At 42.0% G+C, this 19,334-nt stretch overlaps 1 protein-coding gene across 1 annotated transcript; it reads left to right on the forward strand.

Moving 5' to 3' along the window:
- The first annotated feature begins 1,154 nt into the window (after positions 1-1,154).
- On the forward strand, positions 1,155-18,631 carry LOC145861708 (butyrophilin subfamily 1 member A1). The gene is made up of 5 exons (XM_082964601.1): positions 1,155-1,180; positions 1,975-2,393; positions 2,865-3,149; positions 3,271-3,399; positions 11,537-18,631. The coding sequence occupies exons 1-5, from the start codon at positions 1,155-1,157 to the stop codon at positions 11,584-11,586; spliced, it is 909 nt and encodes a 302-aa protein (XP_082820727.1). The 3' UTR covers positions 11,587-18,631.
- Positions 18,632-19,334: the final 703 nt, after the last annotated feature.

Raw genomic sequence — 19,334 nt, forward strand, 5'->3', positions numbered from 1 at the left:
GCTATACAACTTTGTTTGCGTTATTTGTTGGCAACCTTGTTATTTACAAAGTTTTTGGAACAGATTCCTATTGGACCGTTCCACAAATTATACCCACCCTGACAGGCTGACCATGTGTATATGACCAATACAATCTGACTTGACAGGCTGGTGGGGTGTGTGTGTGTGTGTGTGTGTGTGTGTGTGTGTGTGTGTGTGTGTGTGTGTGTGTGTTGAGAGACCACTAGTTATTGGCTCCCTTCGTGTACACTAATACGCAGTGAAACACCGCTTCCCAGTCAGTACTGACCGCTGGGCGGTGATCAGACATATCCAGTGGTTCCTGTGACGAGTTTGACGCAATGCGACTTTCTTCATCAAGGAGAGTGTGTTTGCAGCAGCAGCTCAGCGGTTTCAGGTCACTGTATCATGTAGAAGATAGATTGACACGATCCTATATTTGTACATAACTTCTGTCTTTAACCGGTTTAGGAGAGAGGCAGGTTCTACATAACTTCTGTCTGTAACCGGACAATATGAAGACTTATTCAGTCTGCGGGTTGTGGACACTTTTAATGTACATCATTAGTATATCATTAACATCAAGTGACACCGGTGGTAAGTACGTTTGATAACTAGTGATAATGTGGGTTTTGCAGTTGTAACGTTACTTTCTTAAACACAGGATCTGTAGAATGGAACAGGGTTAGGGACAGCTTCCCCAAATCATCAGATTGGATCCTATTGTTATGGCTGTAAGGTGGCACCGCCATCTGGTGGTCAATGTTAATTACTGCAACTCCAGTGTTTTTACCGATGTGCTTGAAATACCCGGATGTATTGTAATATACTGAACAAGACTGGTTACTCGCATCAATGCCTCTGTCTCGTTATTTAACATTCAAACATGGTGTCAGAGTCGGATAACTAACCATGCTTTCCGCAAATTAGAGTCACCTGTTCTGGTTTACCGCCCCAAAAACATGCTTATTTGAGTAAAACTTGTCCTTAGCTAGAGTGAGTTTGCTAGTTAGCTTCAGTGTTGTTAGCAGCGGTTAGACATCCAGCACAAACTGGGATACGTTTAGAGGTGGATGGGAGGACTATGCTAGTTAGCTTCAAACACAACCTGAACCTAACAGCAGCTCAGCATGGTAACGCTACAGCTATTCTCGATGCTCTTGAACTTTAAGCCAGCAAAGTACGTTTATCTACGAGCGTTATGTTTTCGGTTGTTGCAAACCAGAGGACGGGGAGTCCATTGACAGCTGTGTCACTAGGCGAAGGGAAAAGGCAGCTACATGTGACTATGGTGCTTTAAGAGATGAACTGATCAGAGATAAGCTAGTGCTTGGCATAACTGATGAGGGAACCCACAGACGTTTGCTGCTGGTCTTGGCAGTGGAGACCTGCCGTGCAGCAGAGCTGATATACGGATAAGGTCCATGGATCTAGAAAGGCAACATATGGACAATGTCAATGCTACATTCAGGCAGTCCCAGACCAGTCCCAGTCCAGTCCCAGACCAGTCCCATACCACTCCCAGACCAGCCCCAGACAAGTCCCAGATAAATTATTGCTTGAGAAAAGTCTCTTTGCTAAGATTCTATTTTTGTTTCTTTTTGACCATTTTAATTGAAAACAATCACAATAAGGTACTTAATCGTTACCCAGAAATGATTTGATATTGAGATAAAAACGGCTACATTGGATCTTTTAACCGTGTCTCCTGAGGAAGCCTAGCATAATGTGGAAGCTCTCACTAAAGAGAGATCAGCTGTCTGTGGAAATGCAGCCTTTTTCATATCTGTGATTGATTCAAACGCCCCCGATCAACTAATCAATAAACCGATTATTCTAACTGATCCCTACTATTTAGTGAGATGATTTATTGAATTGTCTATGAGAGTAAAGTTCACATTTGTAGGACGACGACAGGGTCCTGAAAAAGGGACGTTTCTTTCTTTGCTGAGTATATCTGGCTTTGTCTCAAAGTATATCAATCTGTAATCTGTTTCTTTCAGGTACAGTTCAGCACATTGTGGCCTTAGTTGGTGATGACGTCATCCTGCCCTGCACCCTGAGCAGCACTGTCAGTGCTGTGTATCAGTCAGTAGAGTGGCAGAGACCAGACCTAAAACCAAAAGAGGTCCATCTTTACAGAGATGAGAAGGACGATCTTGTGCTCCAGAATCCAGTCTTCAGGGGAAGAACGTCACTGTTTAAAGAAGAACTAGAGAACGGCAACGCTAGTTTAAAGTTGACCAGAGTGAAACTCTCTGATGCTGGAAACTACACCTGTTACATTCCACTGCTGGACCACCAGAAAACCATCATTCAACTCATTGTTGGTGAGTCAACACACCTGCTGACCACCCAAACCCCCTTAGGAGACAGATCTCATGAAATCAAGGGTGAGTTCAATGTCATGTCCATAGCATGATGAGTATTAGTTACATACTGTACATTGGTTAGACTACATCCTTACCTTAACCCTAGTTAAGTCCATGTGCAATGCTGTGATCACTTGTTAGTTCCTCTATTAATTTAAAGGTCCAAGAATATCAACAAACCCTTGTGTTATATTTAAGCAATAAGGCACGAGGGGGTGTGGTATATGGCCAATATATCACGGCTATGGGCTGTTCTTATCCACGACGCAACCTGGATACAGCCATTAGCCGTGGTATATTGGCCATATACTACTAACCCTGAGTTGCCTTATTGCTGTTATGAACTGGTTACCAAGGTAACAGAACAGTAAAAAGTATTGTTTTGTCATACCTGTGGTATACAGTCTGATATCACAAACATTATAAACTAGGTGGTTTGAGCCCTGAATGCTGATTGGCTGAAAGCCGTGGTATATCTTTGTATCTGTATAGGTGCTGCGTCTAGACCAGTTATCATCATTGAGGGAAACGAAGGCGATGAGGTGGTCCTGCGGTGTGAGGCTGAAGGCTGCTACCCAGAGCCTGTCATGGAGTGGTGTGATGCTCATGGACGTGTCCTCTCTGCTGCTGGACCTACAGAGACATCCAGAGACCGTGAAGGCTGCTACACTGTGACAAGCCATGTCATCGTCCAGAACTCTGACAACAACACCTTCACCTGTCGGGTTCAACAGTTGGAGATCAAACACATGAAGGAGAGACGGGTTCATGTTCCAGGTGAGGGTCTGTTTTGGATATTTGAAAAAAGGCACTATCTGTAAAAAAATGTCCTGTTTAAAAGTCATTTCATGTGTATTAAGCATTAGGTATTGTAATAATTCTACATCCTGTGTTTCAGATCAAATGTTTCCTAAGATGTGTCATTCCTGCTGGCTGACAGTTGTAGTAGCAGTTCTTGTTACAGTTCTTGCTGGAGCTGGAGGTCTCTACCTGTTGATAAAAAAAAGGGATATTGACTATCAGAAAGGTAAGTCACACTTCCTGGTGTGGTGGTGTTATCTGGTGGAGTTACTTCCTGGTGTTATCTGGTGGAGTTACTTCCTGGTGTGGTGGAGTTACTTCCGGGTGTGGTGGTGTTATCTGGTGGAGTTACTTCCTGGTGTTATCTGGTGGAGTTACTTCCTGGTGTGGTGGAGTTACTTCCTGGTGTGGTGGTGTTACTTCCTGGTGTGGTGGTGTTACTTCCTGGTGTGGTGGAGTTACTTCCTGGTGTGGTGGTGTTATCTGGTGGAGTTACTTCCTGGTGTGGTGGTGTTATCTGGTGGAGTTACTTCCTGGTGTGGTGGTGTTACTTCCTGGTGTGGTGGTGTTACTTCCTGGTGTGGTGGTGTTATCTGGTGGAGCTATAATATATTAAACAACCTAAAGAGAGAGGAAAGTCATGTCTGTCTACATCAGTGGTCACCAACCGGTCGATCGTGATTGACTGGTCCATCTCCAAGCCATTCCTAGTTTATCACCAAACATTTCTGTAAAACATCCAACGATAAAGCCTCGCGTTCCTATTTTTTTTGTTTGTTTTTGTGCTGTTTGCAGTAGGTACATTTGATTCAGCAGCCCTGGTACCAGGAAGGCAAAGTGTTCCTATTTAGAACCATTTCATACAGTTGAAGTCGGAAGTTTACATACACTTAGGTTGGAGTCATTAAAACTACTTTTTCAACCACTCCACAAATTTCTTGTTAACAAAGTATAGTTTTGGTAAGTCGGTTAGGACATCTACTTTGTGCATGACACAAGTAATCTTTCCAACAATTGTTTACAGACAGATTATTTCACTTATAATTCACTATCACAATTCCACTGGGTCAGAAGTTTACATACACTAAGTTGACTGTGCCTTTAACCTGTTGGGGGTAGGGGGCAGTATTTACACGGCCGGATAAAAAAACATACCCGATTTAAATCTGGTTATTACTACTGCCCAGAAACTAGAATATGCATATAATTATTGGCTTTGGATAGAAAACACCCTAAAGTTTCTAAAACTGTTTGAATGGTGTCTGTGAGTATAACAGAACTCATATGGCAGGCAAAAACCTGAGAAGATTCCTTACAGGAAGTGCCCTCTCTGACCATTCCTTGAGCTTCTTGACTCTGTTTATTGAAGACTGAGGATCTTTGCTGTAATGTGACACTTCCTACGGCTCCCATAGGCTCTCAGAAAGCGGGAAAAAGCTGAATGATGTAATTCCAGCCCCAGGCTGAAAACATTAGCACTTTTGGCAAGTGCTCTATCAGAGGACAATGTGCTGAGGCGCGTGCACGAGTCGACCCCATGTTTTTATTTTCTATCGTCTTTGAACCTAAACACAGATTCCCGGTCGGAATATTATCGCTTTTTTTACGAGAAAAATGGCATAAAAATTGATTTTAAACAGCGGTTGACATGCTTCGAAGTACGGTAATGGAATATTTAGAATTTTTTTGTCACGAAATGCGTCGTGCGCGTCACCCATATTTACCATTCGGATAGTGTCTTGAACACACGAACAAAACAGAGGATATTTGAACATAACTATGGATTATTTTGAACCAAACCAACATTTGTTATTGAAGTAGACGTCCTGGGAGTGCATTCTGATGAAGACAGCAAAGGTAATAACATTTTTCTTATAGTAAATCTGATTTTGGTGAGTGCTAAACTTGGTGGGTGTCTAAATAGCTAGCCCTGTGATGCCGGGCTATCTACTGAGAATATTGCAAAATGTGCTTTCACCGAAAAGCTATTTTAAAATCGGACATAGCGAGTGCATAGAGGAGTTCTGTATCTATAATTCTTAAAATAATTATGTTTTTTGTGAACGTTTATCGTGAGTAATTTAGTAAATTCACCGGAAGTTTGCGGGGGGTATGCTAGTTCTGAACGTCACATGCTAATGTAAAAAGCTGGTTTTTGATATGAATATGAACTTGATTGAACAAAACATGCATGTATTGTATAACATAATGTCCTAGGGTTGTCATCTGATGAAGATCATCAAAGGTTAGTGCTGCATTTAGCTGTGGTTTGGGTTTATGTGACATTATATGCTAGCTTGAAAAATGGGTGTCTGATTATTTCTGTCTGGGTACTCTGCTGACATAATCTAATGTTTTGCTTTCGTTGTAAAGCCTTTTTGAAATCGGACAGTGTGGTTAGATTAACGAGTCTTGTCTTTTAAAATGGTGTAAAATAGTCATATGTTTGAGAAATTGAAGTAAAAGCATTTCTAAGGTATTTGAATAACGCGCCACGGGATTCAACTGGCTGTTGAGTAGGTGGGACGATTTTGTCCCGCCGACCCTAGAGGTTAAACAGCTTGGAAAATTCCAGAAAATGTCATGGCTTTCGAAGCTTCTGATAGGCTAATTGACATCATTTGAGTCAATTGGAGGTGTACCTGTGGATGTATTTCAAGTCCTACCTTCAAACTCAGTGCCTCTTTGCTTGACATCATAGGAAAAATCTAAAGAAATCAGCCAAGACCTCAGGAAAAAAAATGGTAGACCTCCACAAGTCTGGTTCATCCTTGGGAGCAATTTCCAAACGCCTGAAGGTACCACGTTCATCTGTACAAACAATAGTACGCAAGTATAAACACCATGGGACCACGCAGCCGTCATACCGCTCAGGAAGGAGACGCGTTCTGTCTCCTAGAGATTAACGTACTTTGGTGCGAAAAGTACAAATCAATCCCAGAACAGCAAACAACCTTGTGAAGATGCTGGAGGAAACAGGTACAAAAGTATCTATATCCACAGTAAAACAAGTCCTACAACGACATAACCTGAAAGGCCGCTCAGCAAGGAAGAAGCCACTGCTCCAAAACTGCCATAAAAAAGCCAGACTATGGTTTGTAACTGCACATGGGGACAAAGATCGTACTTTTTGGAGAAATGTCATCTGGTCTGATGAAACAAAAATATAACTGTTTGGCCTTAATGACCATCGTTATGTTTGGAGGAAAAAGGGGGAGGCTTGCAAGCCGAAGAATAAATGGCATCATGAGGAAGGAAAATGATGTGGATATTATGAAGCAACATCTCAAGACATCAGTCAGGAACTTAAGCTTGGTCGCAAATGGGTCTTCCAAATGGACAATGACCCCAAGCATACTTCCAAAGTTATGGCAAAATGGCTGAAGGACAACAAAATCAAGATATTGGAGTGGCCATCATAAAGCCCTGACCTCAATCCTATAGAAAAAATGTACAGTATGTAACTAATACTCATCATGCTATGGACATGACATTGAACTCACCCTTGATTTCATGAGATCTGTATCCTAAGGGGGTTTGGGTGGTCAGCAGGTGTGTTGACTCACCAACAATGAGTTGAATGATGGTTTTCTGGTGGTCCAGCAGTGGAATGTAACAGGTGTAGTTTCCAGCATCAGAGAGTTTCACTCTGGTCAACTTTAAACTAGCGTTGCCGTTCTCTAGTTCTTCTTTAAACAGTGACGTTCTTCCCCTGAAGACTGGATTCTGGAGCACAAGATCGTCCTTCTCATCTCTGTAAAGATGGACCTCTTTTGGTTTTAGGTCTGGTCTCTGCCACTCTACTGACTGATACACAGCACTGACAGTGCTGCTCAGGGTGCAGGGCAGGATGACGTCATCACCAACTAAGGCCACAATGTGCTGAACTGTACCTGAAAGAAACAGATTACAGATTGATATACTTTGAGACAAAGCCAGATATACTCAGCAAAGAAAGAAACGTCCCTTTTTCAGGACCCTGTCGTCGTCCTACAAATGTGAACTTTACTCTCATAGACAATTCAATAAATCATCTCACTAAATAGTAGGGATCAGTTAGAATAATCGGTTTATTGATTAGTTGATCGGGGGTGTTTGAATCAATCACAGATATGAAAAAGGCTGCATTTCCACAGACAGCTGATCTCTCTTTAGTGAGAGCTTCCACATTATGCTAGGCTACCTCAGGAGACACGGTTAAAAGATCCAATGTAGCCGTTTTTATCTCAATAGCAAATAATTTCTGGGTAACGATTAAGTACCTTATTGTGATTGTTTTCAATTAAAATGGTCAAAAAGAAACAAAAATAGAATCTTAGCAAAGAGACTTTTCTCAAGCAATAATTTTGAAGATGTGTCATTCCTGCTGGCTGACAGTTGTAGTAGCAGTTCTTGTTACAGTTCTTGTTACAGTTCTTGTTGAAGTTGGAGGTCTCTACCTGTTGATAAAAAAAGGGATATTGACTATCAGAAAGGTAAGTCACACTTCCTGGTGTGGTGGTGTTATCTGGTGGAGTTACTTCCTGGTGTGGTGGTGTTATCTGGTGGAGTTACTTCCTGGTGTGGTGGTGTTATCTGGTGGAGTTACTTCCTGGTGTGGTGGTGTTATCTGGTGGAGCTATAATATATAAAACAACCTAAAGAGAGAGGAAAGTCATGTCTGTCTACATCAGTGGTCACCAACCGGTCGATCGTGATTGACTGGTCCATCTCCAAGCCATTCCTAGTTTATCACCAAACATTTCTGTAAAACATCCAACGATAAAGCCTCGCGTTCCTATTTTTTTTGTTTGTTTTTGTGCTGTTTGCAGTAGGTACATTTGATTCAGCAGCCCTGGTACCAGGAAGGCAAAGTGTTCCTATTTAGAACCATTTCATACAGTTGAAGTCGGAAGTTTACATACACTTAGGTTGGAGTCATTAAAACTACTTTTTCAACCACTCCACAAATTTCTTCTTAACAAAGTATAGTTTTGTTAAGTCGGTTAGGACATCTACTTTGTGCATGACACAAGTAATCTTTCCAACAAATGTTTACAGACAGATTATTTCACTTATAATTCACTATCACAATTCCACTGGGTCAGAAGTTTACATACACTAAGTTGACTGTGCCTTTAAACAGCTTGGAAAATTCCTGAAAATGTCATGGCTTTCGAAGCTTCTGATAGGCTAATTGACATCATTTGAGTCAATTGGAGGTGTACCTGTGGATGCATTTCAAGTCCTACCTTCAAACTCAGTGCCTCTTTGCTTGACATCATAGGAAAAATCTAAAGAAATCAGCCAAAAAAAATGGTAGACCTCCACAAGTCTGGTTCATCCTTGGGAGCAATTTCCAAACGCCTGAAGGTACCACGTTCATCTGTACAAACAATAGTACGCAAGTATAAACACCATGGGACCACGCAGCCGTCATACCGCTCAGGAAGGAGACGCGTTCTGTCTCCTAGAGATTAACGTACTTTGGTGCGAAAAGTACAAATCAATCCCAGAACAACAGCAAAGGACCTTGTGAAGATGCTGGAGGAAACAGGTACAAAAGTATCTATATCCACAGTAAAACAAGTCCTACAACGACATAACCTGAAAGGCCGCTCAGCAAGGAAGAAGCCACTGCTCCAAAACTGCAATAAAAAAGCCAGACTATGGTTTGTAACTGCACATGGGGACAAAGATCGTACTTTTTGGAGAAATGTCATCTGGTCTGATGAAACAAAAATAGAACTGTTTGGCCTTAATGTCCATCGTTATGTTTGGAGGAAAAAGGGGGAGGCTTGCAAGCCGAAGAATAAATGGCATCATGAGGAAGGAAAATGATGTGGATATTATGAAGCAACATCTCAAGACATCAGTCAGGAACTTAAGCTTGGTCGCAAATGGGTCTTCCAAATGGACAATGACCCCAAGCATACTTCCAAAGTTGTGGCAAAATGGCTTAAGGACAACAAAGTCAAGATATTGGAGTGGCCATCACAAAGCCCTGACCTCAATCCTATAGAAAATTTGTGGGCAGAACTGAAAAAGCATGTGCGAGCAAGGAGGCCTACACACCTGACTCAGTTACACCAGCTCCGTCAGGAGGAATGGGCCAAAATTCACCCAACTTATTGTGGGAAGCTTGTGGAAGGCTACTTGAAACCTTTGACCCAAGTTAAACAATTTAAAGGCAATGCTACCAAATACTAATTGAGTGTATTTAAACTTCTGACTCATTGGCGATGTGATGAAAGAAATTAAAGCTGAAATAAATCACTCTCCACAATAAAGTGGTGTTCCTAACTGACCTAAGACAGGGAATTTTTACAACGATTAACCTCTCTTGAGCAGGTGGGACGCTACCGTCCCACCCACGTTTCACACTATTCAACAGCCAGTGAAAACTCAGAGCGCCAAATTCAAAACAACAAAATGTCATAATTCAAAGTTCTCAAACGTATGACTATTTTACACCATTTTAACCTCTCTTGGGTAGGGGGCAGTATTTTCACGGCCGGATGAAAAACGTACCCAAATTAAACGGCCTACTACTCGGACCCAGGAACTAGAATATGCATATTATTAGTAGATTTGGATAGAAAACACTCTGAAGTTTCTATAACTGTTTGAATGATGTCTGTGAGTATAACAGAACTCATATGGCAGGCAAAAACCTGAGAAGAATCCAACCAGGAAGTGGGAAATCTGGTTCTTGTAGTCTTTTCAAGTCCTTGCCTATCTAACACAGTGACTTGGGGTTCATTTTGCACTTCCTAAGGCTTCCACTAGATGTCAACAGTCTTTAGAACCTAGTTTCAGGCTTTTGCAGTGAACAGAGAGCGAACAAGAAGGCCGGGAAGTTGGTGACTCAGAAAATGACATGAGTTTTGTGGCGCTCGTTCACGTGATGAGGTATCTGTGTTTCAAAACGTTTTTCAAGACATTGGAATCGTCCGGTTGGAATATTATTGAAGTTTTATGTTAAAAAGGCCCTAAAGATTGATGCTATACAACGTTTGACATGTTTCAACAAACGTAAATATAACTTTTTTTTAACTTTTCGTCGTGAAATATTGGGCGCGCTTCCTACATTTGGAGTTGCTTACTGAACGCGCTAACAATAAGGAGGTATTTGGACATAAATTATGGACTTTATCGAACAAAACAACATTTATTGTGGACCTGGGATTCCTGGAAGTGCCTTCTGATGAAGATCAAAGGTAAGTGAATATTTATAACGCTATTTATGATTTTAGATGACTCCAAAATGGCTGGTATCTTTATTGCCTGGTGTATGTTTCTGAGCGCAGTACTCAGATTATTGCAAAGTGTGCTTTCCCCGTGAAGCTTTTTTGAAATCTGTCACAGCGGTTGCATAAAGGAGATGTTCTTCTATAATTCTTTCAATAACAGTTTAATATTTTATCAACGTTTATGATGAGTATTTTGTAAATTGTTGTGCTGATTCACTGGCAGTATTGGAGGCAAAATATTTTCTGAACATCACGCGCCAATGTAAAATGCTGTTTTTGGATATAAATATGAACTTTATCGAAACAAAACATACATGTATTGTCTAACATTGAGTCCTAGGAGTGTCATCTGATGAAGATCGTCAAAGGTTAGTGCTTAATTTTAGCTGAATTTCTGGTATTTGTGACCCCTCTCCTGCTTGGAAAATGGCTGTGTGGTTTTTCTTGTGTTGTCCCTGTCCTAACATAATCTAAATTTATGCTTTCGCCATAAAGCCTTTTTGAAATCGGATAATGTGGTTACATTAAGGAGAAGTGTACCTTTAAAATGGTGTAAAATAGTCGTATGTTTGAGAACTTTGAATTATGACATTTTGTTGTTTTGAATTTGGCACTCTGATTTTTCACTGGCTGTTGAATAGTGTGAACCGTGGGTGGGACGCTAGCATCCCACCTGCCCAAGAGAGGTTAAAGATACAGTTTAAGATACAGGTTAATGTTGCGTAGGCTTCTGTTTTTGAAGTCCTGTTTAAAAGAGAATCTGAGTGGTAGTGATGTTGACAGACGGTTGGTGACCACTGGTCTCATTGGTCAATAGGTGACCACTGGTCTACACGGTCAATAGGTGACCACTGGTCTACACGGTCAATAGGTGACCACTGGTCTACACGGTCAATAGGTGACCACTGGTCTACACGGTCAATAGGAGACCACTGGTCTACACGGTCAATAGGAGTCACAGAGTTCTTGACTACATAGTAGCTTCCACCAGTCCAGTGATGACCATATTATACTTCTAGATGAAACTAGTTTGTGTTTAGTTTTTAAAATGTTTCTCTTAGTTGACTGTGTTCATGTGAGGTGCTATTAGACAGTTCAGTACTAGTCCTGTCTCTCATCCTGTTTAAACAGGAAGCGTGGACGTCAGTAATGAAGAAGAACAAGGAGACGATGAAGAATGATGAAGATGAGGCCAGTGAACCCAGTCGTTCATTGGTTTAAATGTGAAATGATCTATAATAATAGTATTATGTGCCATTTAACAGACTTGTTTGGATGGTCCCAGGAATCAAACCCACTATCCTGGAGTTACAAGGACCATGCTTAACTATGACTATATAGGAATATGCGTGGCTATATTTACATTTGAGTCATTTAGCAGACGCTCTTATCCAGAGCAACTTACAGGAACAATTAGGGTTAAGTGCCTTGCTCATGGGTACATTGACAGATTTTTCATCATGTTGGCTCAGGGATTTGAACTAGCAACATTGGATACTGGCCCCATGCTCTTAACCACTAGACTTCCTGCCACTCCATATGTAGCACTGTGTCATCAGCATTAGTTTTTTCTATCAGCCATCTTTGGTGTAGTTTAGGTAGTCTGTAATAGGTGCTGATTTATTTGACAGGGACAATGGCTCTATGCAGCAAGGTGTTAGCAATGGGCTGCTATGATAAACAGCACACAATATATATAGAGCTAGCAAAGGTAATAACTTAGCACGCTAGGCTAGCAGGCGGAATATATAGCAATAATATAACCAGCACCATTAGTGGTAGCGAGTTAGCATGCTGTGTGGCTAACAATGCTAATATGTAAACAGACAGCCATCTTGGTAGAGGCTAGGTACGTATGAGGAAGTGACCGGGTGTGATGACATCACCGGTCGGCCATACTGGTTGTGTAAGAATTATCACCTGGTAGCCATCTTAGACACAACCAACAATTTGAAGGGCTTAATACTGTACTGTACCCAGAACTATGCCAAGGGGATAGATAAACAGGATATGCAGTATGGATAGTACCCATACATGAATTACTGGCATATAAACACTGGATAAGGCATGTATTAGCGTACAGTAGTAAGGGCGTCTAGTTTTTTGGTTTCTGTACTATTTATATTTGACAACTTTTACTTTTACTCCACCTCATTCCTAAAGAAAATAACCCGAAAGTCACATTCTCGTTACATTCTTAATTTTACTTTTGATACTTAAAAAGTAATTTCATTTTGATACTTCAGTATATTTAAAACCAAATACTTTTAGACTTTTACTCAAGTAGTATTTTACTGGGTGACTTTTAGTTGAGTCCTTTTCTATGAAGGTATCTTTACTTTTACTCAAGTATGAACTTGCAGACTTGCAGACTTGTTTGCAGACTTGTTTACGCTGCTGTGCGTTTTTGTTGCCGATCTTACTTTGATACCTGACGGTTTTTTACTTTTTCATTACCGTATATTTTTACTTTTTCCCTCACTCAACTTTTTTCATTCAACTTTTTCACCCCGGAGGTTTTATCTGGACATGGTTCGTCAGGACTTCAAACAGCCGAAGCTAAGTAACATTAACATGATGCCTTCTAATTGCAGTCGTTGTACCTATAATATACAGGAGAACGATCGCCTTACGGCAAGGATAGCTGTGCTGCAAGCCCAGCTTCAGACGCGATCGTTAGGCAAGGGTAATTTCAGTGTAGGAAAGGATGAAACAGCGTCTGTGCCACCAGTAAGTACAGATAGTAACGTTAGTATAAACCCCCTCGCACGGTCCCCGCAGCCGGACATCTTTCTCATGGCTTCTGGAGGGAAACGCTGTAGGAATGCTCAACCGGTGTCGCTTATTCAGCCGACAGAAACTTTCAACCGGTTCTCCCCATTAAGCGAGTCGGAGGCCGAGACTTCTCTGGTCTCTACTCCTCCCGTTGTGGGGTCTGAGACGCCGACGGCTCCCACCATTAGCTCTGACAAATTGAAAACCCTAGTCATTGGCGACTCCATTACCCGCAGTATTAGACTTAAAACTAATCATCCAGCGATCATACACTGTTTACCAGGGGGCAGGGCTACCGACGTTAAGGCTAATCTAAAGACGGTGCTGGCTAAAGCTAAAACTGGCGAGTGTAGAGAGTATAGAGATATTGTTATCCACGTCGGCACCAACGATGTTAGGATGAAACAGTCAGAGGTCACCAAGCGCAACATAGCTTCAGCGTGTAAATCAGCTAGAAAGATGTGTCGGCATCGATTAATTGTCTCTGGCCCCCTCCCAGTTAGGGGGAGTGATGAGCTCTACAGCAGAGTCTCACAACTCAATCGCTGGTTGAAAACTGTTTTCTGCCCCTCCCAAAAGATAGAATTTGTAGATAATTGGCCCTCTTTCTGGGACTCACCCACAAACAGGACCAAGCCTGGCCTGTTGAGGAGTGACGGACTCCATCCTAGCTGGAGGGGTGCTCTCATCTTATCTACGAACATAGACAGGGCTCTAACTCCTCTAGCTCCACAATGAAATAGGGTGCAGGCCAGGCAGCAGGCTGTTAGCCAGCCTGCCAGCTTAGTGGAGTCTGCCACTAGCACAGTCAGTGTAGTCAGCTCAGCTTTCCCCATTGAGACCGTGTCTGTGCCTCGATCTAGGTTGGGCAAAATTAAAAATGGCGGTGTTCGCTTTAGCAATCTCACTAGTATAAAGACCTCCTCCATTCCTGCCATTATTGAAAGAGATTGTGATACCTCACATCTCAAAATTGGGTTACTTAATGTTAGATCCCTCACTTCCAAGGCAGTTATAGTCAATGAACTAATCACTGATAATAATCTTGATGTGATTGGCCTGACTGAAACATGGCTTAAGCCTGATGAATTTACTGTGTTAAATGAGGCCTCACCCCCAGGTTACATTAGTGACCATACCCCCCGTGCATCCGGCAAAGGCGGAGGTGTTGCTAACATTTACGATAGCAATTTTCAATTTACAAAAAAAAAACCAACAATGACGTTTTCGTCTTTTGAGCTTCTAGTCATGAAATCTATGCAGCCTACTCACTCACTTTTTATAGCTACTGTTTATAGGCCTCCTGGGCCATATGCAGTGTTCCTCACTGAGTTCCCTGAATTCCTATCGGATCTTGTAGTCATAGCAGATAATATTCAAATTTTTGGTGACTTTAACATTCACATGGAAAAGTCCACAGACCCACTCCAAAAGGCTTTCGCTCATCGACTCAGTGGGTTTTGTCCAACATGTCTCTGGACCTACTCACTGCCACAGTCATACTCTGGACCTAGTTTTGTCCCATGGAATAAATGTTGTGGATCTAAATGTTTTTCCTCATAATCCTGGACTATCGGACCACCATTTTATTACGTTTGCAATTGCAACAAATAATCTGCTCAGACCCCAACCAAGGAGCATTAAAAGTCGTGCTATAAATTCTCAGACAACCCAAAGATTCCTTGATGCCCTTCCAGACTGCCTCTGCCTACCCAAGGACGTCAGAGGACAAAAATCAGTTAACCACCTAACCGAGGAACTCAATTTAACCTTGCGCAATACCCTAGATGCAGTTGCACCCCTAAAAACTAAAAACATCTGTCATAAGAAACTAGCTCCCTGGTATACAGAAAATACACGAGCTCTGAAGCAAGCTTCCAGAAAATTGGAACGGAAATGGCGCCACACCAAACTGGAAGTCTTCCGACTAGCTTGGAAAGACAGTACCGTGCAGTATCGAAGAGCCCTTACTGCTACTCGATCAACCTATTTTTCCAACTTAATTGAGGAAAATAAGAACAATCCGAAATTTCTTTTTGATACTGTCGCAAAGCTAACTAAAAAGCAGCCTTCGCAAATGGAGGATGGCTTTCACTTCAGCAGTAATACATTTATGAACTTCTTTGAGGAAAAGATCATGATCATTAGAAAGCAAATTACAGACTCCTCTTTAAATCTGGGTATTCCTCCAAAGCTCCATTGTCCTGAGTCTGCACAACTCTGCCAGGACCTAGGATCAAGGGAGATACTAAAGTGTTTTAGTACTATATCTCTTGACGCAATGATGAAAATAATCATGGCCTCCAAACCCTCAAGCTGCATACTGGACCCTATTCCAACTAAACTACTGAAAGAGCTGCTTCCTGTGCTTGGCCCTCCTATGTTGAACATAATAAACGGCTCTCTATCCACCGGATGTGTACCAAGCTCACTAAAAGTGGCAGTAATAAAGCCTCTCTTGAAAAAGCCGAATCTTGATCCAGAAATTATAAAAAACTATCGGCCTATATCGAATCTTCCATTCCTCTCCAAAATTTTAGAAAAAGCTGTTGCACAGCAACTGACTGCCTTCCTGAAGACAAACAATGTATACGAAACGCTTCAGTCTGGTTTTAGACCCCATCATAGCACTGAGACTGCACTTGTGAAGGTGGTAAATGACCTTTTAATGACGTCAGACCGAGGCTCTGCATCTGTCCTCGTGCTCCTAGATCTTAGTGCCGCTTTTGATACCATCGATCACCACATTCTTTTGGAGAGATTGGAAACCCAAATTGGTCTACATGGACAAGTTCTGGCCTGGTTTAGATCTTATCTGTCGGAAAGATATCAGTTTGTCTCTGTGAATGGTTTGTCCTCTGACAAATCAATTGTAAATTTCGGTGTTCCTCAAGGTTCCGTTTTAGGACCACTATTGTTTTCACTATATATTTTACCTCTTGGGGATGTCATTCGAAAACATAATGTTAAATTTCACTGCTATGCAGACGACACACAGCTGTACATTTCAATGAAACATGGTGAAGCCCCAAAATTGCCCTCGCTAGAAGCCTGTGTTTCAGACATAAAGAAGTGGATGGCTGCAAACTTTCTACTTTTAAACTCGGACAAAACAGAGATGCTTGTTCTAGGTCCCAAGAAACAAAGAGATCTTCTGTTGAATCTGACAATTAATCTGGATGGTTGTACAGTCGTCTCAAATAAAACTGTGAAGGACCTCGGCGTTACTCTGGACCCTGATCTCTCTTTTGAAGAACATATCAAGACTGTTTCAAGGACAGCTTTTTTCCATCTACGTAACATTGCAAAAATCAGAAATTTTCTGTCCAAAAATGACGCAGAAAAATTAATCCATGCTTTTGTTACTTCTAGGCTGGACTACTGCAATGCTCTACTTTCCGGCTACCCGGATAAAGCACTAAATAAACTTCAGTTAGTGCTAAATACGGCTGCTAGAATCCTGACTAGAACCAAAAAATTTGATCATATTACTCCAGTGTTAGCCTCCCTACACTGGCTTCCTGTTAAGGCAAGGGCTGATTTCAAGGTTTTACTGCTAACCTACAAAGCATTACATGGGCTTGCTCCTACCTATCTTTCCGATTTGGTCCTGCCGTACATACCTACACGTACGCTACGGTCACAAGACGCAGGCCTCCTAATTGTCCCTAGAATTTCTAAGCAAACGGCTGGAGGTAGGGCTTTCTCCTATAGAGCTCCATTTTTATGGAATGGTCTGCCTACCAATGTGAGAGACGCAGACTCAGTCTCAACCTTTAAGTCTTTACTGAAGACTTATCTCTTCAGTAGGTCCTATGATTAAGTATAGTCTGGCCCAGGAGTGTGAAGGTGAACGGAAAGGCTGGAGCAACGAACCGCCCTTGCTGTCTCTGCCTTGCCGGTTCCCCTCTTTCCACTGGGATTCTCTGCCTCTAACCCTTTTACAGAGGCTGAGTCACTGGCCTACTGGTGTTCTTCCATGCCGTCCAAGGGAGGGGTGCGTCACTTGAGTGGGTTGAGTCACTGACGTGGTCTTCCTGTCTGGGTTGGCGCCCCCCCCCCCCCCTTGGGTTGTGCCATGGCGGAGATCGTTGTGGGCTATACTCGGCCTTGTCTTAGGACGGTAAGTTGGTGGTTGGAGACATCCCTCTAGTGGTGTGGGGGCTGTGCTTTGGCAAAGTGGGTGGGGTTATATCCTGCCTGTTTGGCCCTGTCCGGGGGTATCATCGGATGGGGCCACAGTGTCTTCTGATCCCTCCTGTCTCAGCCTCCAGTATTTATGCTGCAGTAGTTTATGTGTCGGGGGGCTAGGGTCAGTCTGTTACATCTGGAGTATTTCTCTTGTCTTATCCGGTGTCCTGTGTGTATTTAAATATGCTCTCTCTAATTCTCTCTTTCTCTCTTTCTGTCTTTCTCTCGGAGGACCTGAGCCCTAGGACCATGCCTCAGGACTACCTGGTATGATGACTCCTTGCTGTCCCCAGTCCACCTGGCCGTGCTGCTGCTCCAGTTTCAACTGTTCTGCCTGCGGCTATGGAACCCTGACCTGTTCACCGGACGTGCTTGTTGCACCCTCGACAACTACTATGATTATTATTATTTGACCATGCCGGTCATTTATGAACATTTTAACATTTTAACATTTTGACCATGTTCTGTTATAATATCCACCCTGCACAGCCAGAAGAGGACTGGCCACCCCTCATAGCCTGGTTCCTCTCTAGGTTTCTTCCTAGGTTTTTGGCCTTTCTAGGGAGTTTTTCCTAGGGAGTTTTTCCTAGCCACCGTGCTTCTTTCACATGCTTTGCTTGCTGTTTGGGGTTTTAGGCTGGGTTTCTGTACAGCACTTTGAGAATATCAGCTGATGTACGAAGGGCTATATAAAAATAAATTTGAAATTTGATTTGATATGACACTGTTTGATATATTTCCTTTGGGGTCTAGAGATTTAGGTAAATCAGCCTTTGGTTTCCTTGCGTTTGGAATGATCAACAATGCACTTTAAGATTTGAGCAATTGGTGCCTCTAGGGCATTTGATTTTTTTATTTATTTGAACCTTTATTTAACTAGGGAAAGACAGTTAAGAACAAATTCTTATTTACAATGACGGCCTACTCCAGCCAAACCCGGATGACGCTGGGCCAATTGTGCGCCGCCCTATGGGACTCCCATTCACGGCTGGATGTGATACAGACTGGATTTGAGCCATTTACTGCAGTGACACCTCTTGTACTGAGATGCAGTGTCTTAGACCACTGTGCCACTCTGGAGCCTTTTTACTGAAGCCTGTCTGTTTTATATGATTGTATTTTGCTTTTCATGTATTGTAGTGTATAATTGTTTAATGTGTAGTTTCATGTGTTTATTGTATTGTGGTGCTATACAGGGCTCACCTGGAAAAGAGACCTTCGTCTCAGCATGACTCAAAATAAAGGTGAAATAAAATGTGATTGTTGTAATGGTTTCTCCATTTCTAAGTCTTACTGAACGAACAGCCGTTTGGGAGCCGAATGAACGGCTCTTTTTAGGTGAACGGAGACAAATGATCCGGCTAACAGAAGACTGAATGCCCATCACTACGCAACAGAGGGAACGGGAAAATGACCATATTTTATCATATAAATGAAAAAACATCTAATTTTAGAGTGAATAATAAGTAGTCATTATTTATAATAATGTATTAATGATACCAACCAGGAAGTGTCCAATGGGGTAAATGCAGATGGACCAACCCCAGGCTTCAGCCTCTGTACCTTTTCTAGCCTCTATGCTGCATCAGTTGGGCTACAGATTATAATGGTTATTGTTCATAGAACATCTGATAGTGAATCATACAGCCCATCTATAGTCTACTATCAGATGTTCTATTAACAAGAACTATAGATGGGCTATATGGTCCACTATGTTACAATAATACACTATAGATGGGCTATATGGTCCACTATGTTACAATAATACACTATAGATGGGCTATATAGTCCACTATGTTACAATAATACACTATAGATGGGCTATATGGTCCACTATGTTACACTACAAATGGGCTATATGGTCCACTATGTTACAATAATACACTATAGATGGGCTATATGGTCCACTATGTTACAATAATACACTATAGATGGGCTATATGATCCACTATGTTACAATAAT

Source organism: Salmo salar, chromosome 18 (assembly GCF_965601325.2).
Source record: "Salmo salar chromosome 18, fSalSal1, whole genome shotgun sequence".
Classification (NCBI taxonomy): Eukaryota; Metazoa; Chordata; class Actinopteri; order Salmoniformes; family Salmonidae; genus Salmo; species Salmo salar.

Coding starts and splice junctions, on each gene's coding strand:
- LOC145861708 (XM_082964601.1), top strand. CDS start 1,155: ATGCTCTTGAACTTTAAGCCAGCAAA. Junction 1,181..1,974: donor TTGAACTTTAAGCCAGCAAA/GTACGTTTATCT, acceptor TTTGTCTCAAAG/TATATCAATCTGTAATCTGT. Junction 2,394..2,864: donor CAGATCTCATGAAATCAAGG/GTGAGTTCAATG, acceptor GTATCTGTATAG/GTGCTGCGTCTAGACCAGTT.